This window comes from Pyrus communis, chromosome 1, assembly GCF_041283825.1.
Source record: "Pyrus communis isolate YQ-2024b chromosome 1, ASM4128382v1, whole genome shotgun sequence".
Lineage (NCBI taxonomy): Eukaryota > Viridiplantae > Streptophyta > Magnoliopsida > Rosales > Rosaceae > Pyrus > Pyrus communis.
This window is the reverse complement of record NC_142565.1, coordinates 11,761,942-11,787,365: the sequence shown is the minus strand read 5'-3', so window position 1 is coordinate 11,787,365 and position 25,424 is coordinate 11,761,942. Positions and strand designations below refer to the sequence as shown.

Genomic DNA, 25,424 nt, shown 5'->3' with positions numbered 1-25,424 from the left:
AATATACTTATTTTTTTATTAGTAATATATTATTTGTACGTAAATTTGATTTAAAATTTTGATCTATATAATATTATTCATAAAATATTAGTATGTAGCCATGTCATGTAATACATTAATTTTCATAATGTATAATAAGAAGTGCGCATGGCATCATCACAACCACGCGCGTTTGAAATAATTTACAGTATATGTAATTTTGATCACGTGTATCGGTGCAAGTGCACAGCCTATCTGATTGCCAACATTCATCATTGATCACCATCGACCTATGGTCCGTCCGAAAGGAGTAACTCAAACTTTAAATAGGCCTCTGTGTGGCCTAAAACTCGTGGGACGGGAATTCTCTGCTCACCCCTTTTTTTTATTATTATTTTTTTATTTGAAAGTTTATAAGTAAGTTACGTTAAAATTATATTGATTTTTTTTATAGGAACAATAACACAAAAATAAGAGAAAATGAGGAAAGAGAATCCAATTTACTCTACTTCTTTTGTATATTTACATACTTACTCAAATAATTTTCTTGTTATTGTTTGAGGAATCTAAACTCTCAACATATCGTGATCTTAACTCATTCATCATCTTTTGTTATTTGCATCAAATTTTAGTGGTTCATTCTAGAACGAAATATAAACAAACGAACTTCTCTAGTATTAGTCGGAATATAATTTCTTACCACTAAGGCCTTGCCTTCTGTTTATGATTAGATTAACAAGATGATTAACGAGATTCAATGTAAGCTAATTAGGAAATGAAGGTCAAATTTTAAATTTTTGTTCAAGTTGAAAGTTGAAAACAAATTAGACGATCAAACTCTATCATTTCTCTTTACAAAAATGATTGGGTTGAGAGGGATACGTTTTGTTTATGATAAATCTATCTTCTACCTTTAAATCAAACAAAGTTTGAAAGTTGTATACAGTGAGTTATTAATCTAATTTAATTCAATATTATACACCAAATGAAGCCTTGAATTATTGTTCTAGCTCACTTAAGAACAATGCATTTTTTGATATGTTTGAGGATACTTTTGAAAGAGCCACATGACAACTTAAAATAATTTGAACTCTGACAAAATAATTTTAAAATGCTTCTAAGTCATAAAAGACCACATAAAACAATTAATACTTTAATAAATTATTTAACATAATTTCTAATAAAACACTTCTAGTTGATGAACACCTTTTACAAAAGTAATCCCAAGCGACCACATGATTTATTACGTGTCATAAACATGATGATAGCATATAAAATTGCTTTTCATGTTACAACACCATCACGACCATCGCGGGGCACATTGACATTGACATAATGCAGCCTGGAATTTTTGAATTATGCTTGTATTAAACTCGCGAACTCAAGAACGTATGTAGACGTCGGTTGGTCCAATTGATTAGGTAAGTGCATGATCACTTGTTCACTCAAATTCAAAATCTCTTCTCTACAAATTTGGTTTTTCTAAAAGCTTTAAAATTTAGCGCTATAAAAAAGAAATAAAACATAATTTTTTTTTTCCAAACTTAAGCTTAGCTAAGTTTGTTAAAACAATGTATTCTCTCATATGTATTCAAATTCAATTGTATAACTAAAATAGTATATTTTCCAACGAACCTTGTCTTTAATAAATACTAGCAAATGGTACGCACTTTTACGGGTGTGCTTGAGAGAGGTAAAATAAATTTACTTATTTTTTAAATTTATGAATACGACCTGTTATGTTTACATAACTGTGGAAGTGAAGTAGAAAACAACAAAATTCATGTTGTATGTAATTACTAAATTGTCTCTGATTTTTGTTTTTGTTTGGTAGTGGTAATTTAGTAGAGTTTTAATTAACAAAAAAATGTTCTATTAATAAATAAATAGTATAGATACTGTAGAATGCTGATAGGACAAATAAAAATATATGGTTTCTAAATACAGAAGCCTCATTAAGAAGTGAAGTCCAACATTGGGTTTGGAACCAAGTAAATTACTCCTTTTGTTTCACAGGAATATAAATTACTTAATCCAACACACTTTCATTCCATTGCCAGTCCAGTCATTGGCTTTACCACCACCACAAAAAGTCATACTTCACAGTTTTCTTGTAGAGTATAGAACCAAGATAAATTCCAAACCTAAATTTTGTAGCCTTCTGGTTTTCTGGCCTCCAAAGAACTCTGAAATATATGCCATACTTCACTGAAATCCCCCCCAAAACTCTGATATAATTCATGGGTTTTCTGCAGAAATCACTAATGGCATTCAGCTAAAACCAAATTCCAGAATAAAAACCCAAGTTTTCTTATCTCTTGGCTGATGAGCTTGGTGGGTTTTTTTCCTTGTGTAAGTTGAATTACATTTGTAGGAAAATATGGCTCAGAACCATGAGAGGGTGCCAGAGAATCTGAGAAAACAGTTTGCTGTTGCTGTGAGGAGTATTAAGTGGAGCTATGCAATTTTCTGGTCCTTGTCAACTACACAACAAGGGTAATATGCTTTTTTAATATTAATTTTAATTTGGTTTCTTTGGTGAACAATTTTCAGTTTGTCTTGTTTTCTGATATTTCTGTGTGGGGATGTTTATGGTGGTTAAATTAAGTATTTGGATGAATGCTATCTGTTTGTACATTTTATGGGAAAAGTTTTTGTGTCCAAGATATACCAACTTCCCTTTCTAGTGAGACCTAGGCTAAATGGGGTATACTAGTTTTTTCTGTACTGGAAATGGAGTTGTTCTGCAGTACAAAAATGGATGAGATTAATATGGATCTCATGTTGTTTAAGTACTTAAACGCTCCGGTAAAGCGAATTTCAGGTCCTGCATTTGAGCTTAAATCCCTTTGAAAGCGAAAGAATAAAATTAATTTGGAAGGAAAACTGGTAAATGGTAGTTTGAAAAGTGAAAATGTCCTCTTTACAGGGTAAAGTACTTGCCTACTTGGCTAGGAATTCAACAAATTTCAACCCATGTTTTTGGTTTTCTTAGGTGGGTATCAGTTATTGTTGCTCAGGATGATTTGTGTTTAGCTTTAAATTATGATCACTATTTTGTAGGGTGCTGGAATGGGGTGAAGGGTACTACAATGGAGACATCAAAACCCGAAAAACAGTTGAAGGCGTGGAAATTAAAACCGATAAAATGGGTTTACAGAGGAATGTGCAACTCAGAGAGCTGTATAAGTCTCTTCTAGACGGTGAGACTGAGGCTGAGCAGCAAGCTAAGGCGCCTTCTGCTGCATTGTCCCCGGAAGATCTCACAGATGCCGAGTGGTATTACTTGCTTTGCATGTCCTTCGTATTCAATCCTGGCGAAGGGTACTGTACTGATCTCTTCAACTGGTTTAAAAAATTTCCATTGTTGCTTAATGTTTCTCTTTGCATGTATTTATGTGTTTTCCTTTCTTTCGCTTTTAGATTTCATGTCAGCTTATATGTTCCATATTATGATTTTGTAACTTAGTTCTCCACATTCTGTATAGTTTGCCAGGAAGAGCATTGGCAACTGGGCAGACCATTTGGTTGTGCAATGCTCAACATGCGGATAGTAAAGTTTTCTCTCGCTCTTTGCTGGCGAAGGTTGGTTTTTCTTGGCTGTGATTTGTTTGAAGTTACTGCTAATTTCAGCTCCTATGATTGTCTAATATTAAGAGCTGGAAAGTGAACTGACTGGTATTGTTTTCTCTGTTCACTTGTTTTTCTATGGATGGATATCAATGGTTGCTCACAGAGTGCATCTGTTCAGGTATAGTGATTCCTCCGTGGTATTCATCTTCTGGTTCATTTCACATTATGTTTTATTTGTTAGTTTACTTCACGACGTCATCAGTGTGATATTTTTTTAACGCTTTTGCTTTCAGACTGTAGTCTGCTTTCCCTACCTGGGGGGTGTCATTGAGCTAGGTGTGACTGAGCTGGTAATTTCTCTTCTTTAGTTAAATTACTTTCAATTTCCATTTATTTTAACTGTCTTAAGTTGTGTCTTCGTTAAAGTAATTCTTCTCCTTGTGTGATATCTAAAGGTAATGGAGGACCTTAATCTCATTCAACACATCAAGGCTTCCTTACTAGATTTTTCAAAGCCCGATTGCTGTGAGAAATCTTCCTCTGCCCCTCATAAAGCAGACGATGATTCAGAGCAAATAGTTGCCAAGGTTGACCATGATGTAGTTGATACGTTGGATTTAGAGAACCTATATTCCCCTTCGGAAGAAATCAAATTTCATCACAGGGGAATTAACGATTTACATGGAAACCATGAAGAGGTCAACATGGACTCTCCTTATGGATGTTCTAATGGTTGTGATCACAATCATCAGACAGAAGACTCCATGATGCTTGAAGGTACCAATGCGGCTTCTCAGGTTCAGAGTTGGCATTTCATGGATGAAGACTTCAGCGTTCAAGATTCCATGAATTCTAGTGACTGCATATCTGAAGCTTTTGTTAATCAAGGAAAGGCTCACTCTTCTGCTAAATGCGAGAATGCGAACCACGTCAATGTAAAGGAACTTCAAAACTTCAATGACGCAAAACTAAGTTCCTTGGATCTCGGATCTGTTGATGAACATGTACACTACAAAAGAACTCTTTCTGCTCTTCTGGCAAGCTCAACGAAGTTGATTGAAAATCCATGTTTTTGTGATGGAGATTGCAAATCCAGTTTTATGAAATGGAAGAAAGGAGTTGTTGGTGGTTGTAGGCCAACAGTACATCAGAAGATATTAAAGAAGATTCTGTTCACAGTTCCTTTAATGTCTGGTGTTCGCTCTCCTAGGGCGACCGGAAAAGAAAATACGGGAAAAAATGTGCTTCCGAATTTGCAAGGTGACGATATTCACAGGGAACATGATAAAATGAGAGAGAGTGAAAAATTGTTTGTCCTCAGGTCAATGGTTCCTTCCATCACTGAGGTAACTTTGAAAACCATATTTACATTTATTTTGACTTAAATCTTCATGTTCTGTCATGTACTATTTACTATTTAGCAAGGACATACTTTCCATAATTTGAATTTACTGATTTTTGTTTCAGGTTGATAAAGCTTCGATCCTTGATGATACGATCAAGTACTTGAAAGAGCTTGGGGCACGGGCAGAAGAGATGGAATCCTCCATGGACACCGTGGAAGCGATTGCTAGAAGGAAATTCCTGAACAGGGTAGAGAAGACATCAATCAACTATGATAAAACAAAGATGGACAATGTGAAAAAGTCTTTATTAAACAAGAGAAAGGCCTGTGACATCGACGAAACTGACCCGTATCTCAATAGGCTTGTTCCCGGAGAAAGCTTGCCACTAGATGTGAAAGTGTGTGTAAAAGAGCAGGAGGTTGTGATAGGGATGAGATGCCCCTACCGGGAATATATCTTGCTTGATATAATGGATGCCATTAACAATCTGTACTTAGATGCACACTCTGTCCAATCATCCACCCTTGACGGTGTTCTCACGTTGAACCTTAAATCAAAGGTTTGTACTTCTGAGCCTTCTGGCGTAATACAATATGTTTAATGGTACTAGTAGTTGCATTCTAACCGGCTCTAGAACATATCCATTGATCTAAAATGCCCGTCCCAAATCATTCACATTATTAGTCAATCCAACATCCATAAGTCCTCCATTTGAACATTAATTCTTCACGTTGATTTGCTTTCATATCCAAACATTCTGATGCTGCTACATTAACTGTTCTCTTTCTGAATTGGTTTCAGTTTCGAGGAGCGGCGATCTCACCGGTGGGGATGATTAAGCAGGCGCTTTGGAAAATTGCCGGCAAGTGTTGAGAAGCCGGAGAAAGCTAATAAACTTGTAGTTGTAGGATTTCTGTAGGCAGGGAGAGTAATGTAGCTACTTGATGATAAATCTGTAGCAGTAACTGGGGCAGTTTGATCTGGTTTCTAACATGCATTCCTATTTTTACTGTTTGACCTTGTAATTGGATACTAGGCTTCACTAGTAGTAACTTTGTTCGTGGAATGTGATGGACAAATGGAACATCCAAATTCCAATGTAACTTATCTAGTATCTGATGTGATTTTAACGAAGTAATAAGTTTTTCTCTGTTACTTCTGTTACTGCCACTGTAAATGTTTCAAAACAAATCAACATTAAGTTTTTCTCCACTTCCGAAGCACCGTAAAATTTTTGCGAATGATGTGTAGCAATTTTGGGATCTCCTTCATTTTCGAGACAAAGAATTAAAGATAATGTGTTCATTAATCAATAAATTAGATGTCTTAAGTAAACTTTGTGGCCTAATCAGCACCGCACAAAAGGGGGACTTTTTCAATGTATGGCTTACAGTTCAATGGTTGCATCATTGAATATGTGGCTAAATTGTAACTTGGAGTTGGATTACTTCATTTGAAATGCATTGGCAAACAATAATGCCAAGTTGCCACCATCTTCATTTATCAAAATTAAATAATTTTTTCATTAATTCTTCAAAGAAATATAATGCGGTACGAAGAAGAAATTGAAGTATGATTCTCTCCTTTCTTTTTTTTCTTCCCATTCCTCCCCTCTTATTTGAACGGTCACGATTAAGCCACATCAACATCTTATATTAATTTTTTATGGAGAGGGAAAGACAAAATGGAAAATGTGAGAGAGGGGAGAGACGGGGAGGGAAATAGGAAGGGAGAGAATTCTACTCCGAATAAACTACCACTTACATCATTTATCACTTGAGAAGATAGATAGAAAGAGACCGAGAATGGTAAAAAGGGGATATGAACTATTCCTAAGTTAAAGGAACGTGAATTAAGTGAAACATGAACAAACAAATTGAATATATAGGGTGGTGTTATGCACACACATTTTTACTTTTTTCCACTGTTCGGCACTAGACGGCTGGCTACCGTCCTAATTAATATCTAGGCGTTTGAAAATTAAGAAAGAGTGCCTAGACCGCCTAGGTTGCAACTCACTTAGACAGAAAATAGATAACTTTCATTTTGCATTTTATTTTTTACAATAAATTATTAGGGACTTGTTGTATACTGAAATGAACACACATTATATTATGTTCCAATACTTCATAACATATATATATATATATATATATCATTCTACTTTGTAGTTTATGATGAAATTATATATATTTTAAGTATAGACAGACACTTATATACACGAAATATAATAGATTTACTTAAATCAGGCTAGTTCGCTTAGGCGCTAGGCCCCATCATGTCGTCTGACTAACGCCTAGTTTTTTTTTAGAACCTTACTTTTGCCACACACTTTCCAATTTTCGATCGTCGGATTGAATACATGCTTATAATAAGGACCATAATCTTAGGACAATATTGATAAATACAAGGACTATTTATAAGTTGGAAGTTGGGTTTTCCAACTGTAAATCCTTCTCCTATCAACTATATAGACAAGTCAAAGCTCCCCAAGCACAAGCACACAGGCACATACAAATTTAATCACATACACTAATTACAAGAGAGAGTTCAATTTTCCTTTTTTAACTTTCACAGTTGGTAATTTTGTTTTTGATCCCTGCAAAATCCCTCACAGTAAACCCAACTTTTTCGAACTTCCCTCTCTCATTGCTCTCTCTGAACTTCAAATAATCCAAGCAAACAAATGGCTTGTAAATCCTCTCATTCCCTTCTCCCACCACATCTTCTGGTGCAAATATCACCTTCTCATCCTCAAAACACCAAAAAAAGGCCAACGAAAACCGATTTTTCGGCTGCTTTAAAATGACTCTATGTTCTGATGACCTCAAATTATCATTGCTCCAAGCTTGAAACATGTCTCCTATGTTCACCACCAAGGTCCCCTCACATGGAGTTATGTCCATCCACTTTCCCTCCTTTGATCTCACTTGAAGCCCTCCGATTTCTTCTTGGTACACAATTGTCACACAGCTCATGTCAGTGTGCATTCCAAGTCCTTCAACTTCTTGATGTTGATCTTCCAAACTTTCTGGAGGGGTTGAGTAGTTGTTCACTCTCAAGTAACCATGGCAATTTTTGAATTCGGTTTCGTAATGTTTCTTCTCCAATCCATCCCCCAAGCTCATCAGCGCAATCTTTACGATCTTCTTCGATAGTTCTGCCATCTTGCTCCCATATTCTTGTAATATTTCACTAGTAGAAACAAATAATCAAAAAGCAAATATACCTCAGGAAAAATCTCTTTCGATACAATCAACATTAAGCAGGAGAAAATCAAACAGAGGACCTCGGATGAAGGTCTGAGCACTTTAAACTATTAGGATGGAGAAAAATATACATAAAGAAAAGGTAAATAGAAGCATCTTTATTTATTTACATAAACATATACATGTATATATATATACAGTATATATATATTTTACAGATATAATACCTGAATTCAGAGTTGTGTTGGTCAAAGAGAACTTGTGCAGAACTTTGAGCAGAATCAAAGAACTTGGGGCCAGAAACTCTAAGACTTTCAAAGTAGGGAGAGGCTATGAAGTGAGGGGTATAAGTTTTGGCAGAAGAGGAAGGACCAAGTTTGAGTTTAGTATCAGAAGGGAGGCTGAACAGGTCATTTGACAGCGAATATAGGTTTCTGAAAAGATCTTTGGAGATCCCATGATTGGTGATGTGGAAGAAGCCCCATGTTTTGAAGGCTTCAGCTAGAGAGGATAGAGAAGATGGGTGCAATACTGGCTGAGAAATGTCTAGCATGGGGAGTTTAACAGAAGTTTGAAATATTTCTGACATTGCATCTAGAGTTTGTAGAGTCTAGAGCCTAGGATGTAGATAAAAAGGTTACTTTGTCCACATGGGGTTTAAGTTATTAAATAGATGCTTGGTTAAAGTCTTATCAAATGGGGTAGCACATAGATTATCTTGATATGCTTTCTCATGAAGGAAGCTATTAAATAATTTAATTTGCAGTTACAAGTAGCCAAGAGTACAGGCTGTAAGTAGGCATCCAGGTCATATGTATGGACTTTCTTAAATTCTGTTAGCATGTTATGCATGGCTTCTGGGTTCTCTGGTTAGCGCGCGCGCGCAATCACAAAACACACAGTGTGTGTATGTGTGTGTGTGTATATATATATATATCTTTGAATTATTATCTGAGTGAAAATTAGGTCTATAAACTATTTTTCAGAAAAATCAGTCCTTAAAGTTAAAAGCTGCCAATTAAATCCCTAATATTAGATTTGATGCTATTTTATTCAAATTTTTCCTCAATTTAAGTCACGTGATACACTTTGGAGGGTAGATGGTAATTTTTCATGAGTCTAAGGACTTAACTTTTCAAAAAAGAGTGTACAGAGAATTTTGGAGGGTAAATTAGAAATTAGATTCCAAGTATGCAACTTTAAAGGCTTTTAGGTGAGAAAATGACAGTATTACCATCTAAAATGTTTCACATGCAAGTCACGTGACTTAAGTTGACGAAAAATTAAGTGTTTTAGACTATCAACTTTGAATATAATAATAAGAAAGAAATTAACAGCTTATAATTAAATTAATTAGCACATTTTCCTCTAATTATACGTGTTCCCTTTATGAAATGAATATCATACTTGAATTTTAAAAAAGAACTAGTTCACCTTATATATTCCTGGAAAACGTTTTTGACTAGCAAAGCGTATACAGAAGTAGAAGCTAGAAAACCACGTGAAACCTGAGTGAAAATTATGTATATAAAGTGTATCATTGCATGTCTGCCACTCTAGTTTTCCACAGGAAACAAATCAAAGACGCATGTCACTTGGTTTATCTTTTAGGCCTCGATGGTACAAGAAAAAACTTTATTTAAATGATAAACTTAAATAACAACTGAGAGAAAGACTTGAACTTTGATTGAGAGCATTCACTAACAGGAACGTCCTCAAATCAAACAAATTAAAAAATTATACAAAACAAAGCGAGCAAGCAAAGCCAATGAGCTACACATTTGGCACAAATTAAAGCAATATCCATGATGACTCTTTTTTTTGTAATTAATCTAGAAATCAACGATGGCCAAAATGGTAGCTTAAAATCAAAAGCAAGCTAAGTGCCAATATCTTTTGGAGTCTTTTTCCTTCTATGAAACCATGATGAACAATTCAAGCAAATGAGGACAATTGTGAAAAGCTAGATCACCTCTTTTTCTTTAGGCAAATTGGGTGTTCTAATGATTCTATAAAATACAAGTGCTGAATTAATTAATGTTAAAAAAAAGGGTATATGTGGGTAAAATGGTGATTCCATAGAGGTGATTCAGAGAATGTATAAAAACGTCTAATCAATTTGACAATCAAAATTTAGTTTGGATAATGCTATTTACACATTTAATTTTATCTTCCACACATTCTTATTAATTTTTTTATCATTGATATTCTGTAATTTATTCGATCTAATGATCGAAAATTGCATTATTTTAGCACTACTCTTTTGTTTTGCATTATTTTAGCCAATTGCATTTTTTTAAATTGTCGTTATCCAGATAAAGCAAGGAAATTTGAGCTATTAATTCCCTCTGCAATCCTGCACCATCATTCCCGTCTAATTGTCAAAGAAGCATTCAATGTGAAACTTTTAACTTGACTATTAATTTATTTATACCACGTTGGCAAATCCCACTAGGCACTAGGCTATAATTGTTTACATTTTGTGCATTGTTGTAAAACAGTGGATGTCCACTTAAAAAATTAAATAACGAGCAACTTGTCTTTTCATTGCACACTACTCTTATTTTCTATATAAATACAAACCCCACACAACTCCAAGGTAATAAGTTCACGGAAGAGATTGTGAAAGAAGAAAGAGGAAAGAAAAAGAGAGGAAGAGGAGAAGAGAGAATAGTGAGAGTTATTTTGTACTTCTATTATTCTAAATTATAATGAAAGCATTACTACTGCTCCGAGGATGTACTTTAGTCACACTGACTGTAGAAGAACCTTATAAATTTTAAGTCTTGTTTCATTTATTTCATTGCACACACTGTCGATTTTACAACATGCTTAAACTAAACTAAGTATTTGAGTTTTTTTTTTTTTGGTAAATGTAACGATAGTGGATTGATAAGTTCTATTAGTGTTACAAAAGCCAATTAAGGCGATACAATATCCTCGACAAGTAAATCAACGATTACACTTGGGGTGTAACCAACCATTCACTAGATTGACTAGATGTAACGCCGACACGGTCAAGCCGGTGAGCAACTCCATTGGATTGGCATCGAGCATGGGTTGATGAAGCTCCAGTGATTGAGAAGAGAAGGGTCATGATGTCCTTGACAACCTGACCAATTAAGGACAGATTGGGGGAAGGATCCTTCAAAGCCTCCACAATCCGGAGGGAATCTGACTCAAATATGATATTTTGAAAACCCCCTAACTGACGCCCAAACCAGAAGTTCACGGAAAGCCAAAGCTTCCGCCTGAAGTGGAGAGAAAGCGTTCAAGAAATGACCACATTTTTCCGCTACAAAGCAGCCCCGATCATCGCGAAAAACCCCGCCGTAGCCACCTATTCTCCTGTCCACATTCCAAGCACCGTCGACATTCAATTTCAAGTTGCCAGATGGTGGTGCGAGCCACTTTTTGGGGGGCGGAGGATGCCAAGTAGGAGGAGAGATGGCTTTGGGGAGGGAGGTGAATTCCTGTCACTAGTGGAGGGTTCGAGCAACAGTAACATTAGGAGACTCACAGGAACCTGACCATAGTTTGTGTTTCGAGCACCCCAGGTCCGCTGATAGACCAGCAGACCACGAGAAACGTATCAAAGGCCCAAGGTGGGGAGATCATCGATAGCATCCATGGCCCAAGCAAGTGGTGAAGATGGATTGCGTCAGAGAAAAGGAATGCCGAGTGGTGACGATAACAACGCGCATTTAGCAAACGGACAGTATTTCAATACATATGCAACGTCGATTCGTAAGGGTGGCAGCAATTGAGCATATTTTTTAGTTCCAAGGGCAAATACTAAACTTTTTTCTTGGGCCTTGTTTGGCTTGGCCCATAATGAGCCCAAGTCAGGCACAACCCATCAGATTTGACATAGAGAAATCAAACCAAACACTCAGGTGTAGGAATAGACGTCCTTAATTACTTGAGCTACAAGCTCCTTGTACAAAATTGCACAGTTTAAAGTTTTGTTTGTTGTTACATTGGAGGAAATAAACACATCAAAAATATATATCGTCTTCATCATTTATAAAAGTTAAATAAGACCTCATCCAACTAAGTGAAAACAAATACGGTTACAATTCAATCTTTTAACGGTTTTTTTTTTTTTTTTTACATTAATACCAGAAAAAAAAAACATGTTTTAATTCAATGACATGAAACATCTATGAATGGCTTCTTTAAACGCTCAGACTTAGTCCTTTAAACGTCCAATTAATTAGTGAACCTGCCATGCACCATTAGTTTCATTTTCTAATTATATTACAACATTATATATACCATACAAGTACTTTATGTGAAATATGAGTGAATGCCCACATGCCGCCATCCATGAAAGGAGGAACTCTTGAAGTGCTTCTTGTTGATGCTGAAGACATTAGGCATACAAATCTTCTTGGTAAGCCATGGTTATATGATTTTAAACTCTCCATCCTTCTCGAAAGGAGCAATTTTCCTGTAGATTTTGTATGCGCTAAGATTTAGTAAAATTCATGCGGGGATTATCACACAGCAGTAGATTTCACTTATGTTTACTACAAATCAACACTACGCGTACTAGGAAATCTATGTAAAAAGATAAAATATTCTCGAACTAATATTTGAGCTAATATTTGAGCGTGTTGGACAAATTACGCTCAATTACTGCTAAAGTGTCCCTTTGTGGACACTTGGTATTGGTTGATTTAGGGATTAAATCGAAAATTCCAAAATTACTGTTACAGGTAGACCATCCTACTACGTGATCATAAAGTGTGGAAATCAAGAATACAGAAGCAAGCAATCATCAGGTGTTCTTAAATTTATTCTTCTCTGGACTCCCATTTGGATTATTATATATGCTATATATACATAGGAGGTATTTGTTGATTTGCTCCTGAACTTGTATGCAGCTGCCAATTTCCCATTGAATTTTAATTTTAGCCTATTACTTATTGAACTTTTTTAATTAGCCAATTTTTATCTTGAACTTTAACGTTAACCAATTACCTCTCTGAACTTTTATAAATAGCCAATTCCTCACTTGGCTTTAGATTTTAAAAACTTTCATTCAATTTTTCATCCATCCAATTTTTCATCCTTTTTGCCCTCATATAGTTGTCATGTGTTGTTTTCGTGATTAAGATGGATGAGAATTTTTAAAATTTAATGTTAGGGGGGAAATTGGCTATTTATAAAAATTTAGGAGGTAATCAACTAAAATTAAAGTTAAAAGGGAAATTGGCCAACTATAAAAGTTCAAAGGGGGTAATCAGTTAAAATTAAAGTTCACGGGAGAAATTGACAGCTCTATACAAGGTCAAGGGAAAATCGACAAATATGCCGATATACATATACATACAGCATTCCTTAGCTAATTAATTAAATTGGGTTCTGTGATGCATATGCAGATGAAGATGAAAGAGTTAGCTGGAATGAAAAATTCACGTTTGAATTCCCCTTATCAAATTGGAAAAAGTTGACTCATCTCAAACTCAGAATTATGGACACTGAATTATTCACAGATGCTGGATTTGTTGGTGAAACCATGTACTTAAATGCCTTAATATCTCTCGTTTTTACCGTAAACTAAATTATGTGCACGTTATTCCTAAATCTCATTTTCTGCTAATTAATCATTAATCTTTTCTTTTTCTCAACAACGAGCTTTAATTTCTGCCATGCAGGATTCATCTTGGTGGGATAGTTACTGAGGGAAAGGACACAGGATTTATTGAACTAAAACCAGCTCCATACAATGTGGTGCTTGAAGATGACACCTATAAAGGAGAGATAAAAATTGGATTTCGATTTACTGCAAATGTACGTATATACTTACATTGTTGACAAATTAATAAATCATGCAATCAAACAAGATTTTATAATCGAGGATTCTCATTGAGTCCAGCAACGCACGTAACATGTTAGACTGTTAAGTACGTTAACCAGCAAGAGAACATTTCTCAAGTTTATTTGTCAACTTCTTTTTGCAATGCTAGACATGTTGCATGATGATTGTACTATATATGCATGTAGAAAGAATCGCATGTGGTAGAGACAAGGGAACTCTCGGCAGATGACAAGACTAAACCAAGAGGATCAATCTGTAGGAGCATTGCCAACTTCTGGAGAATTTTATGGTGGAGGTTCTTGTTTTGTCACAGAACGGATTCTAAAAATAAACATACGTAGGGAATCACATCATGAGTATAACATGTATTGGAATTAGTATTCTTTTTCTTTATATTGGCATGTTATACTTCAAAACAATTCATTGTTTGTTTTAATAAGAAACGAAAATGACGAAACGATGTGATCTTCACACTTAAAAAAAATCCGTCAATACAAATTGCAAATATTTTATCACTAGAATTATAATTAACTTAGGTGATAATTGTTAGTCTGATAATAACATATGATACATCTTCAAGATTAAGAAACCATACATATAGATATACATACACTTGAAGCCTAAATCATAAAGGGCCAGAGATTTTGGTGAATATTTACATAAATGATTACATATTTTTGAGTTAAAACAATAACTATTATAACATTAATACAATGTATAAACTTAAAATAAGGCATCAGTCGGCATCATGGACTAAATTTGAGAGTCTTTAAATCAAAGACTCAAAAGCGAAAAATAAGGCCAACTTGGTGAAGGTAATAGTCACCGTACTGGTGGATATGTGGCCTTGACGAGCACAAAGAAGTAGTTAAGGAAAGCAAGTCACATCCAAAAAGCCTAAAGATGTTCGATCCTGGCAACTAGAAATTCAATCAATTTATAACTCACCATATGATAGATTTTGCACATAATATCACCAAATAAAACTAGCAAGGGAACATTCTTTAAATACAAGTATTGTTGACTTTGAAAATAAACTGCAAAAGAAGCCAATAGTAACCGCTATAATAGAGGCTATGCACGCAAAACCATCAACAAAACTACGAGTAGTATCAGGATAATCACACCATCTTTACTATATATGAGACTCAGATGAGAGACAATCGCATAAAAGCAAATCTAACACGTACAAAAGCGGAACTAACAACTATAAAACCACATCATAAAAACTAAGCCCAATCTTTTGCCATACCTACACTACCCAAAAACACCTACTAATTCTCAAAATTTTAAATCATGAGTGCCACCGTTGAATAAGCGTATGTTGAGAGTATCAATGTCACATCAGGGAAATGAGAGATTTGCGTATGCTTATAAATAGTTGTGCTACTCTCTATATTACTAATTAGTTTTATGGTGGAATCTCAACTTTCTTCTTGATATCAAAGCAGGTTGTCATGCGTGTGAAATCCAACAGTCACAGGTGCTCCACCACCAAATTTGTGTTGTCCACATGCTAGGCTTGAAAACTCGCCGCACGTGAAGGGTGTGTTAAGAGTATCAATCTCACATGGGAGAAAAGAGAAACCTTGAGTGTGCTTATAAATTGTTGGGTTACTCCGCATCTGAATAATTGTTGAACAAGGGGCACATGTCCGACATGGATGGTGGCACACAGAATAGCTAGATTGGCTTTATGTCATGATTTTGAGTTTTATTGGTTTGAAGAATCTTCGTATTTCATCTATTGGCTTTATTTCATGATTTTGAGTTTTATTAGTTTAAGGAACCTCTAAATTTAATGTGCAATGTTATCCCAGACGATTATATTTCTCTTTCGATCAAACAAAATTTCTATCGTTTTATCTAACAAAATAAAAAATTAGATAAAGACTAAGTCAACAAAAATGGACTATTATTCACCACACTAGACTAGAAAAAGGAAAACAAAAAAAGGAGGAACAAAAGTAGAAGTGCTTCTCATTCCTTCTCCCCTAATTTTATCATTTTGTTATGATTCAAATAACAATTCGTTATACTTAGCATTTCCCACCCGGCGCCTGACAATTTTTATTCTATCTATCTCTCAAGGCTTCAAAGGCTAGAATTAAGAAACCAAGTCTCAAAGAAATCATAAAACGATTGGGATATCATGAGATTTTAATGCGGAGTAGGCCGAATTTACTGGTTTCAAGTATATAGGCAACAAGCAGATGACATTTTACCGGAATGGCCGAATGTAAAGATATCTATACACTTTAGGACGAGTTCGATCCTACCGATCCTCTTTCCTCTAATAACTAACAATTTAATCCACTAAACTATCGTTTGTCAAAAAAAAAAAAAAAAAAAAAAAGGCAACAATAATGCAGGCAAGACGAGCACAACATCAACATAGAGAGTCAGATTCATGAATTGATCAATTGAGGGAATAAAAAAACGTTTGACCTTAAATATAATTATGATACATCCCCTAGTATTAATTACTGTATGTCAACCTTCTCACGCATCCAAAGCACGAAGAATGGATTATGGGAGGCACGTCTATACAACACTTTCAGAAGCAAAATTTTGCTTTCAATATTCAAGTCTTATTTTTTCGGTTGGTCCAATAATAATACAAATTACAAATTTAGAAAGAGATTAATATAAAGCTTGTACATGTGCTTTCTAATCTAACCTCCGACCAGGCTAACTGAAATATGTCATATTAAATTTCACAAACTTGCAACTAAGATCCCCATGTTCTATTTTACTTTTTTTATTTTTTATTTTTATTTTTAGGTCCAAAGACATAATAGCTATGGAATTTTCGTTTCTTCTCAAAATTAGCCCACCAAGGAAATCAAGAGAAATTCATTTGATGAATAAGTAGAGTTCTTTTTTTCTTTTTAGACTTTACGATATACTCTTGGTTTACGATAAATAAAGCCCCCGACATAGGGAGAATCACACAATCCCTAAGCATTCTACAATTTCTCACCACTCTCAACCTCTATCTCCTTTAGAAAATCGACCACAACAAGAATAATGCTAGCTCGGCATACCAAATTTTTGCACCAAATGATATTGCATCAATCAAATCTTTACTTCAATTTAAATTGGAATTTGATTAATAATTGCAACAAAATTTATAAGGTGTAAAACGTGCCACGTCATTTGGTGAGTGCATGAATTTGGTGTACGTAGCACACCACCAAAAAGAAACTACAAGACTAAAAATCAGAGAACCAAAAACAAGTAGATGGAGGTGATTATGGCATGAGGAAAGTTGATTAAGGTTGAGGGAGGTAATGGAGGCTCGACAGAGATATCAAAGTTAGCCAACTTGATGGAGATAATTAAGCACAATTAACAAATGTGACCCATGAATTTGGTTACGTCTCATTCACAAGCACTTATAGAAGAAAATATTGATTAGTCAATACAAATCTTAACATACACAACACGTATATGCATCCATATTAAAACTAAATTATTATTTCTTAATTTAATCTGCAAAACTGTTTCCAAATTATTATTTATTATCCCTTCTAAACGTTATTATATTTCACATACTCAGAGATTCATGAATATAACCATGCAGAGCCATATGTACATGATGTTCATGTCCAACTAAGATGCAGTCCACCTGTCTGAAATTCAAGCATTTTTGCTTCTGGGTTTGTGCTGTTTAATATCAACACTCAAGAACTCGACGATCGGACGGCTAGCATGTTACATTTTCCACGATCATGGTGATGTGAGCACTTCATTTTTCTGGGAAAACTTTCCTTTTAGAAAGGGAAAAAAGAGTGTTCGAAGATCAAAGGCAAATGCTAAGGAGGAGGGAAGTATTTCAAACGGTCTTCAGCCAACTTCAACAGTTCAAATTCAAATCCATGCATTAAAAGGTAAAAAGAAAGAATGTTACACCGTTTTCTTTTTTCAATCAGCCGTTTGCTTTTCAATAATTTTCAAATTTCAGTTGGTTTCACCCCAAAAAATCCCTCCAAGATTGCTTTTTTGCTTTAAATTTTAGCTGCATATCAGTCAATAATTTATTTTTGGTCCTCCTAACAAAAAACCTATCTCAAACCCCTTTTGCTTTTGTTTCAAAGCATAAGATACGTACCTTTTTTTCATCTTTCTTTTTTACATTTTTATTTCTAATTCAAAATTGTAGAATATAAACCAAATCCCAGGTCTTATTTTTGGACTGTGAGTCCTACAACTAACCCAAATTGTTACATTTAAATGATTAAATTCTGTGCAGGTTTTTGTGATTTTAGACTTGGACCTCAAGTTTTGGAGCTGCAATGGACAATTCACCAAGCTATGATGAACACTATGATCTTGGTTACCAGCCTTCACCTTCTTCTGTGGATCAAACTGATCATTCGCTCACAGAAACTTCAACAAGTGGCAATTCTTTCATGTACCACCGGACAAATTCAGAGACCTCGGCTTACTCTGAGTCTGTGGATGACAGCAGTTACTCTGGTGAAGCTTCTCCTTGGTTCTACCCAAATGTAAAATCCAACCCGGTGTCTCTTACCAGACTTGGAATGAAGCAGTACAATACGAATGCTTCCGATGATAAGCTTGAAGATCACAACGCTGTTGATTCAGGTGGGTTTCAGTTATGTTTATGAAGGGGAGGGAAATCATTTCTGCACGCCCTTTTCCTTCTGCGTACCTTCCTTTTTTCCGGCCTTTGGATGGAGTAATCCAAAGGGAAATCAAGGGATAGAAATAGACAGAAGTATGCACAGAAGAAGAAAAAGAGCGTGTGGAAATCACTTCCCCACCATAAAACAATTTAAAAGCACTAATAAGTGATTGGAATATGCAATTTGGCAGAGCTTGAGATGATGAAAGAAAGATTCGCAAAACTCTTGTTGGGTGAAGACATGTCAGGAAGTGGGAAAGGTGTATGCACTGCGGTCACGATCTCAAATTCGATAACCAACCTTTATGGTAACTCTCTGTCTGCAAATTTTGAAGATGAATAAGAACTTAATATGTTGATTTTTTCGATTTCAATCTCAATGAGTCAACTTTTCGGATTTTCTGCAGCCACGGTGTTTGGACAAAACTTGAGGCTAGAGCCATTGAATCCTGAGAAGAAAGCAATGTGGAAGAGGGAGATGAACTGTCTTTTATCAGTCTGTGATTACATGGTAGAACTCATCCCCATATCACAAAACTTACAAGAGGGGGCACAAGTGGAGGTAATTGTCAAGAACCCGACTTTCGTTGGATCACGTTCGGCTATCTTTGCTTGTTCATAACATTTTGTGTGTCGGTCTTTCAGTTGATGGAAAGCAGGCCAAGATCGGATCTTTATGTCAATCTTCCAGCTTTGCAAAAACTTGATGCAATGCTCATTGTAAGACTTGCCTTGTGTGATAAGAAATCGCATATTTTTCTCAAAACAGAGCAAGTCTTTTTCAATCAAGGGCTGAAAGTTCATGACTTTCTTTTCTTTTGGCAGGAAGTACTTGATAGTTTCCAGGATACAGAATTCTGGTATGCAGAAAAAGGAAGCATGTCATCAAATTCAACGCGAACAGGATCTTTTCGTAGGGTGGTTGTTCAGCGGAATGAGGAGAAATGGTGGTTGCCTATTCCATGCGTTCCTCCGGGAGGCCTGTCTGAGAAGGCAAGGAAGCATTTGAAACACAAACGCGACAGTTGTAATCAAATTCATAAAGCAGCCATGGCAATCAACAGCAGTATTCTTGCAGAGATGGAAATCCCAGACTCATACATGTCAACTCTTCCGAAGGTAAGTCCTCAATCAACCAACATAAGTTTTGTTGTGGTCAAATTTGAACCCTGAACCCTTTTAACTTGAAGTTTGGGGTCGATTTAATCCTATAGTTGATCCTAATGAAATTCTACAAACTTGCTAGATAGCTATGGTTTATAAGAATAAGATTGCAAGAATTGCAACCATTTAATGCTGGAAAGCTAGGGAAATGATATCCGCACTTTTTTTTTTCTCCTTCCGCACACCCATGTTTATTTTTTCCCTTGATTTTCTTTTGATTATACAATTCAAAGGCTAAAAATGGATACGAGTACGCTGGGGAGAAAACGAGTACATGGAAATCACTTCGCTTCTACATTGGTTCGTTTTGTTTCTTGCAAAATAGTAGGTTTTATCTAACTTGGTTTTATTCTTCTACAAAACAATTTTTCTCAGAGCGGAAAAGCTTCTCTGGGAGACTCCATATACCGCTACATGTGCACCATGGACAAGTTCTCCCCAGACCATCTTCTGGACTGCCTCGACATAGCAACTGAACTGGAAGCACTTGATCTTGCTGACAGGGTAGAAGCCTCGATGTACACGTGGAGGCGTAAAGCGTGCATGAGCAACTCAAAATCTTCCTGGATCATGGTGAAAGATCTGATGTCGGAAACAGACTGGAATGACAAGAATTATGTTTTGGCAGAGAGAGCCGAGTGCTTGCTGCTCTGTTTGAAGGAGAGATATCCTGAGCTCTCTCAGACATCCTTGGACACATGCAAGATCCAATGCAATAGGGTAAGCACATTCAACTTTCACTACTAAGTTACTAACCGATATGAATCACACGAACATTTTCGACAGGTGCTAAATTCGTTCAACAAATAACGTGACAGACATGACAATATCTTGTTAGAAAACGAGTAAAACACGATTCCTTCGAGCACCTGTAAAATTTTGACTAATTGATCCAAGTGTTTTCATATCGGCGTTTTTGCAGGATGTGGGGCAGGCAGTGCTAGAGAGCTACTCAAGAGTGTTGGAGAGTTTGGCATTCAACATTGTTGCTTGGATTGAAGATGTAATTTGTGTTGACAGATCCGCGAGAAACCAAGACAAATAAAGAGACTGCAATGCAACTGAGTTCGAGCATTCTTCTCAAATCCAACGTTTGATTCCACAAATTTTGAAACAGTTTAACTTGGCTGCTTAATTACTTATATTAAGCTAATTTTTAGTGTTTCTCACCACTCAATACTACGGTCTGGTGGTATTCCTCTTTACTTGTGAGTGAGAGGTTTTAGGTTCGAATCTCGTGGATGGCAAATTCGATACCAAATTAGGTTGTCTATTGTGTGGCGTAGCTGAACTTCCCCCTTCCCTTAATGTAAAATATACCGTTGTACTAAAAAAAAAAAAAAATTAGTGTTTCCCATTCTACGTTTTAAGAAACTCGGCATGAATTTGTACATAAGCATCCAATAAACCATATCAAACAAATTTTAAGTTTTGTAGAATTTCTATGTATCTGAAATCCTCTATTTCATGAAGCTTGCATGAAATCCTCTATTTCATGAAGCTTGCATGATGGGAGGGTTAGCGTGTCAAGACAAGCCAGCTTGTCAAGACATGCCATGCATTCTGGCGACAACTCACGAGGCTTGTTATGTTCGACATGCACTTTTCTAACACTTTACCTACAATTTTGGAATAATTAAAAAAAATGATCTAGGAAAGAGTAGACCCCGGGGCCTAAAATTAGTTTTTTAGAAATTTATACAAAACAGGACACTAGTCATATATGAACGTGTTCTTACCAGTAAGAACATGTTCATTAGTAAAGCTGAAAATTTACACATGTTCTTACCGGTGAGGACATGTTCATTAGTTAAGCTGGAAATATACCAACGTTCTTATCGATAATAACATTTGTAACTTTTCAGCTTAATTAGTAAACGTGTTCTTACCGGTAAGAACCCTTCGTATATAATTGCCTACTATGTTGTAGTAATTTCCAAAAAAACAATTTAAGGCTCCGGGGTCTACTCTTTCCTAGATCCTTTTTTTTTTACATGTAATTTGCCAACACTTTGTCTGCCATTTCGGAATAATTTAGAAACGAGGCTAGTATCGGGGCTAATAGCGATGTTTTCGCGTACCACGATGTCTGAATTAGTGTGTCAAAGCATTAGAAAAATGCATTGCATGACAAGCTCACCCTTGTATCGTGGCACACCAAAACATCGTTGTCAACCTCAACACGACAAGCATCACGAATTGGTGGCAGAATGCATGTCATGACACGCCATGCATTTTGTCAACACTTTGCGACGCTTGTTATGGCGTGCCACGATGTAAGGGTTAGCGCATCAAGACAAGTCATGGTTATGCCAACACTCGCTCGTGGCACGCCAACATTTTGCCAACACTTTACCTACTATTTTAGAATAATTTAGATGTTGGCAATGCATGTCACGGCATCCTGATCCAATGGCATTCCCATCACATGCCAAGCACACAAAACATAGGCAAAATACATGCCATGACATGTCATTGCATGCCAACAACGGTGTTTTGGCTTTCCATGATGCGAGGGTTATCGTGTCAAAGAGTTAGAAATATGCATGGCATGTCACGCTAATCCTCGCATCGTGGCATGCTAAAACATCGATGTTGGCCCTGACATGACAAGCATTGCGAATTGTCAGCATAATGCATGTCATGACACGCCATGCATTTTGTCAAAAATTCGCGAGGCTCGTTATGGAGTGCCACGATGGGAGGGTTAGCACGTCAAGACAAGTCATGGCTTGTCAAGACATGTGACATGTCATCGCATGTCAACAATGATGTTTTGGCGTGCCACAATGTGAGGTTAGTGTGTCAAAGTGTTAGAAAAATGCATGGCATGACACATTAACCCTCATATCGTGGCACGCCAAAACATCAATGTTGGCCCCAACATGACAAGCATTGCGAATTGTCGGCAGAATGCATGTCATGACACGTCATGCATTCTGTTGAAAATTCGCGAGGCTCGTTATGGCGTGCCACGATGGGAGGGTTAGAGTGTCAAGACAAGTCATGGCTTGTCAAGACATGTGACATGTCATCGCATGTCAACAACGATGTTTTGGCGTGCCACAATGATAGGTTAGTGTGTCAAAGTGTTAGAAAAATACATGGCATGACACACTAACCTTCGCATTGTGGCATGCCAAAACATCGTTGTTGGTCCCGATATGACAAGAGTCGCGAATTGTCGTCAGAATGCATGTCATGACATGCCATGCATTTTGTTGATAATTTGCGATGTTTGTTATGACGTGCTACGATGGGAGGGTTAGCGTGTCAAGACAAGTCATTCCCTGCATTCTGGCGACAACTCACGAGGCTTGTTATGACATGAATTTTTCTAACATTTTTCGTATTGAATTAAAAAAAATTAAAAAAAAATATCTAGGAAAGAGGAGACCCCGGGGCCTAAATAGAAATTAGTACAAAACTGGATTGTAGTCATATATGAACATGTCGGTAAGAACACGTTCATTAGTAGAGTTGAAAATTTACACATGTTCCTACCAATGAGAACATGCTCATTAGTTGAGCTGAAAATATACAAGCGTTCTTACCGGTAATAACCTTTGTAAATTTTCAGCTCAATCAGTTAACATATTCTTACCAGTAAGAACCCTTCATATATAATTGCCTACTATGTTGTAGTAATTTAAAAAATAATAATAATTTAAGGCTTCGAGGTCTACTCCTTCTTAGATCTTTTTTTTTTTCCATGCATTTTGCCAACACTTTGCCTACTATTTCAAAATAATTTAGAAGCGAGGCTCGTGTCAAGGCTAATAGCAATGTTTTCACGTGTCACGATGTGAGGATTAGCGTGTAAAAATGTTAGAAAAATGCATGGCATGTCAAGCTCACCCTCGTATCGTGGCATGCCAAAACATTGATGTTGGCCTCGAGATGACAAGCATCGCAAATTGTTGGCAAAATGGATGTCATGACACAACAAGCATTATGTCAACACTTTGCCTACTATTTTCTAGATCCTTTTTTTTACATGCATTTTGCCAACACTTTGCCTACTACTTCGGAATAATTTAGAGGGGCAGGCAGCCCTAGAGCGCTACTCAAGAGTGTTGGCGAGTGTGGCATTCAACATTGTTGCTCGGATTGAAGATGTAATTTGTGTTGACAGATCCGTGAGAAACCAAGACAAATAGAGAGACTGCAATGCAACTGAGTTCGAGCACTCTTAGCAAATCCAACATTTGATTCCACGAATTTTGAAACAATTTAACTTGGCTGCTTAATTACTTATATTAAGCTAATTTTTAGTGATTTCCCGTTCTACGTTTTGAGAAACTCGGCATGAATTTGTACATAAGCATCCAGTAAACCAAATCAAACAAATTTTATAAAGTGCTGTTGAATTTCTATGCATCTGAATGATATATGAATAGAATACACTGCAAAGACTAAGCGTTCATCACAAAGCAGTTTCGTCGAAATGCATAACATCCATCCAACAATACCAACAATAATGCTGGAAAATACAGCGCTATAAAACAAGCTTATTGCACGGTAAGTGTGCGCGAGAAGGAAGAAATAACTCAGCTTTTGGGATGATTCTCACATCTTCGGTCTACATCTGTTAGTTGGTCATTGCTCTCACATCTTCGATCTTCATCTGTAATTGAACTCAACCTCATGTCCTAATTATTTGTACAATCCGTGTATTCATCACCTAGCTATTTTCCCATGCTTGGTTTGTGTTATATTTCTCTTACAATGCTACAATGCATCATGTCATGTCCTAATCAGTATGCATCTTTTAAAAAACCGGATCCATACCGTTTTGTACCAAAACAAAACCAATTCTGAAAAGTTTGGTACAACTTTGGCACACCCTTGCATATTGAACTGAACCCTACCAAATTGTAATTTGCTTCGGGTTTAGACAGAGTAATGGTTGAGATAAAAATAGGATGTGGCTCAAGATTTCTTAATTTTATGTTAAATGCCACATTTGGTATTTTAGATTTTTTTTGGACTATATTGATTATTGTCACCGCTTGCAGAAACGACATTCTCATTGCAGGATTTGGTCGTAAAGGTACAATACATTTGGGACCCCACAATCCGTGTGTTCAGCTTCCAGACTTCCAGTCCATAGTTGGGAGAGAACGAATTTTCAAAAGATCCTAAGTTTGGAATTTTTGTTTGCCCATGATTGACGATGTAAAGATAACTCCATTCTGGATTTCAACATTTGGGGTTTCATTTATATTTATGGATCTTCACAAGGACAGACATTACCAAATATGGGTATTTATCTACCATACCACGTCTTCAGTCATAGACAATTGCACATGGCTTTATCAAGGGGAGTATCGTCGTCTTCAACAAAAATATTGATTAAGAAAGGAGAATTACACGGTCATTAAGGAGTCTTCACAAGATATGTTGTGTACAAAGATATTTTGCTTCCATCAAATATATTGATTCTTTTATTGTTTAATTGACTTTTCAAATCCACGTAGATAAATACATTTAAATTGTACAAGTCGTGCGTAAAACGACGTCATTATAAAAGAGTCTTCCGCACGCGCTCACACGTGCAGGGAGGCTAGTAAAATAGAAAGAGAACGTGAATTCAACGCACGGCCACTACCAACTGAAACTGAAGAATCAATCTTCCTGATAATCCCAAGTAAACTAGAAGCAATCTGACCAGA

At 36.2% G+C, this 25,424-nt stretch overlaps 4 protein-coding genes across 7 annotated transcripts; 3 read left to right on the top strand and 1 right to left on the bottom strand.

Moving 5' to 3' along the window:
- Nucleotides 1-1,968: 1,968 nt before the first annotated feature.
- Nucleotides 1,969-6,053, top strand: LOC137720413 (transcription factor EGL1). Its single transcript, XM_068459483.2, has 8 exons — nucleotides 1,969-2,475; nucleotides 3,043-3,303; nucleotides 3,468-3,564; nucleotides 3,716-3,730; nucleotides 3,846-3,902; nucleotides 4,008-4,898; nucleotides 5,020-5,457; nucleotides 5,700-6,053. The coding sequence occupies exons 1-8, from the start codon at nucleotides 2,360-2,362 to the stop codon at nucleotides 5,769-5,771; spliced, it is 1,947 nt and encodes a 648-aa protein (XP_068315584.2). The 5' UTR covers nucleotides 1,969-2,359; the 3' UTR covers nucleotides 5,772-6,053.
- Nucleotides 6,054-7,237: 1,184 nt separating this feature from the next.
- On the bottom strand, nucleotides 7,238-8,785 carry LOC137719471 (gibberellin 20-oxidase-like protein). The gene is made up of 2 exons (XM_068458506.2): nucleotides 8,335-8,785; nucleotides 7,238-8,093 (listed from the first exon to the last, which is right to left on the bottom strand). Exons 1-2 carry the CDS (start codon nucleotides 8,694-8,696, stop codon nucleotides 7,463-7,465), a joined length of 993 nt encoding a protein of 330 aa, XP_068314607.2. The 5' UTR covers nucleotides 8,697-8,785; the 3' UTR covers nucleotides 7,238-7,462.
- A 3,651-nt stretch (nucleotides 8,786-12,436) lies between these two features.
- On the top strand, nucleotides 12,437-14,163 carry LOC137719809 (Calcium-dependent lipid-binding (CaLB domain) family protein). Its single transcript, XM_068458824.2, has 5 exons — nucleotides 12,437-12,503; nucleotides 12,829-12,894; nucleotides 13,495-13,633; nucleotides 13,771-13,906; nucleotides 14,083-14,163. Exons 1-5 carry the CDS (start codon nucleotides 12,437-12,439, stop codon nucleotides 14,161-14,163), a joined length of 489 nt encoding a protein of 162 aa, XP_068314925.2.
- Nucleotides 14,164-17,486: 3,323 nt separating this feature from the next.
- Nucleotides 17,487-21,188, top strand: LOC137721519 (rop guanine nucleotide exchange factor 2). Of its 4 annotated transcripts, XM_088697686.1 has the most exons (8): nucleotides 17,487-17,827; nucleotides 18,190-18,545; nucleotides 18,777-18,893; nucleotides 18,993-19,147; nucleotides 19,231-19,305; nucleotides 19,411-19,704; nucleotides 20,125-20,469; nucleotides 20,672-21,188. In XM_088697686.1, the coding sequence occupies exons 2-8, from the start codon at nucleotides 18,233-18,235 to the stop codon at nucleotides 20,792-20,794; spliced, it is 1,422 nt and encodes a 473-aa protein (XP_088553812.1). In that variant the 5' UTR covers nucleotides 17,487-17,827; nucleotides 18,190-18,232; the 3' UTR covers nucleotides 20,795-21,188. The 4 variants fall into 4 exon arrangements, with proteins under 4 accessions (XP_088553812.1, XP_088553791.1, XP_088553805.1 ...); XM_088697665.1 differs by having other exon boundaries at nucleotides 17,708-17,827; nucleotides 19,231-19,704; XM_088697679.1 differs by lacking the exon at nucleotides 17,487-17,827 and having other exon boundaries at nucleotides 17,958-18,545.
- The last annotated feature ends 4,236 nt before the right edge of the window (nucleotides 21,189-25,424 follow it).

Excerpts from the sequence above, each read along its gene's own strand:
- LOC137720413 (XM_068459483.2), top strand. The coding sequence starts at position 2,360 with ATGGCTCAGAACCATGAGAGGGTGCCAGAGAATCTGAGAAAACAGTTT. Across the intron at positions 2,476-3,042 it reads TTGTCAACTACACAACAAGG|GGTGCTGGAATGGGGTGAAG; the intron begins GTAATATGCTTT and ends ACTATTTTGTAG. Across the intron at positions 4,899-5,019 it reads TGGTTCCTTCCATCACTGAG|GTTGATAAAGCTTCGATCCT; the intron begins GTAACTTTGAAA and ends TTTTTGTTTCAG.
- LOC137719471 (XM_068458506.2), bottom strand. The coding sequence starts at position 8,696 with ATGTCAGAAATATTTCAAACTTCTGTTAAACTCCCCATGCTAGACATT. Across the intron at positions 8,094-8,334 it reads CAACACAACTCTGAATTCAG|TGAAATATTACAAGAATATG; the intron begins GTATTATATCTG and ends TGTTTCTACTAG.
- LOC137721519 (XM_088697665.1), top strand. The coding sequence starts at position 18,233 with ATGGACAATTCACCAAGCTATGATGAACACTATGATCTTGGTTACCAG. Across the intron at positions 18,894-18,992 it reads TTCGATAACCAACCTTTATG|CCACGGTGTTTGGACAAAAC; the intron begins GTAACTCTCTGT and ends GATTTTCTGCAG. Across the intron at positions 20,470-20,671 it reads GCAAGATCCAATGCAATAGG|GATGTGGGGCAGGCAGTGCT; the intron begins GTAAGCACATTC and ends GCGTTTTTGCAG.
- LOC137719809 (XM_068458824.2), top strand. The coding sequence starts at position 12,437 with ATGAAAGGAGGAACTCTTGAAGTGCTTCTTGTTGATGCTGAAGACATT. Across the intron at positions 13,634-13,770 it reads GGATTTGTTGGTGAAACCAT|GATTCATCTTGGTGGGATAG; the intron begins GTACTTAAATGC and ends TCTGCCATGCAG. Across the intron at positions 13,907-14,082 it reads GATTTCGATTTACTGCAAAT|ACATGTTGCATGATGATTGT; the intron begins GTACGTATATAC and ends TTGCAATGCTAG.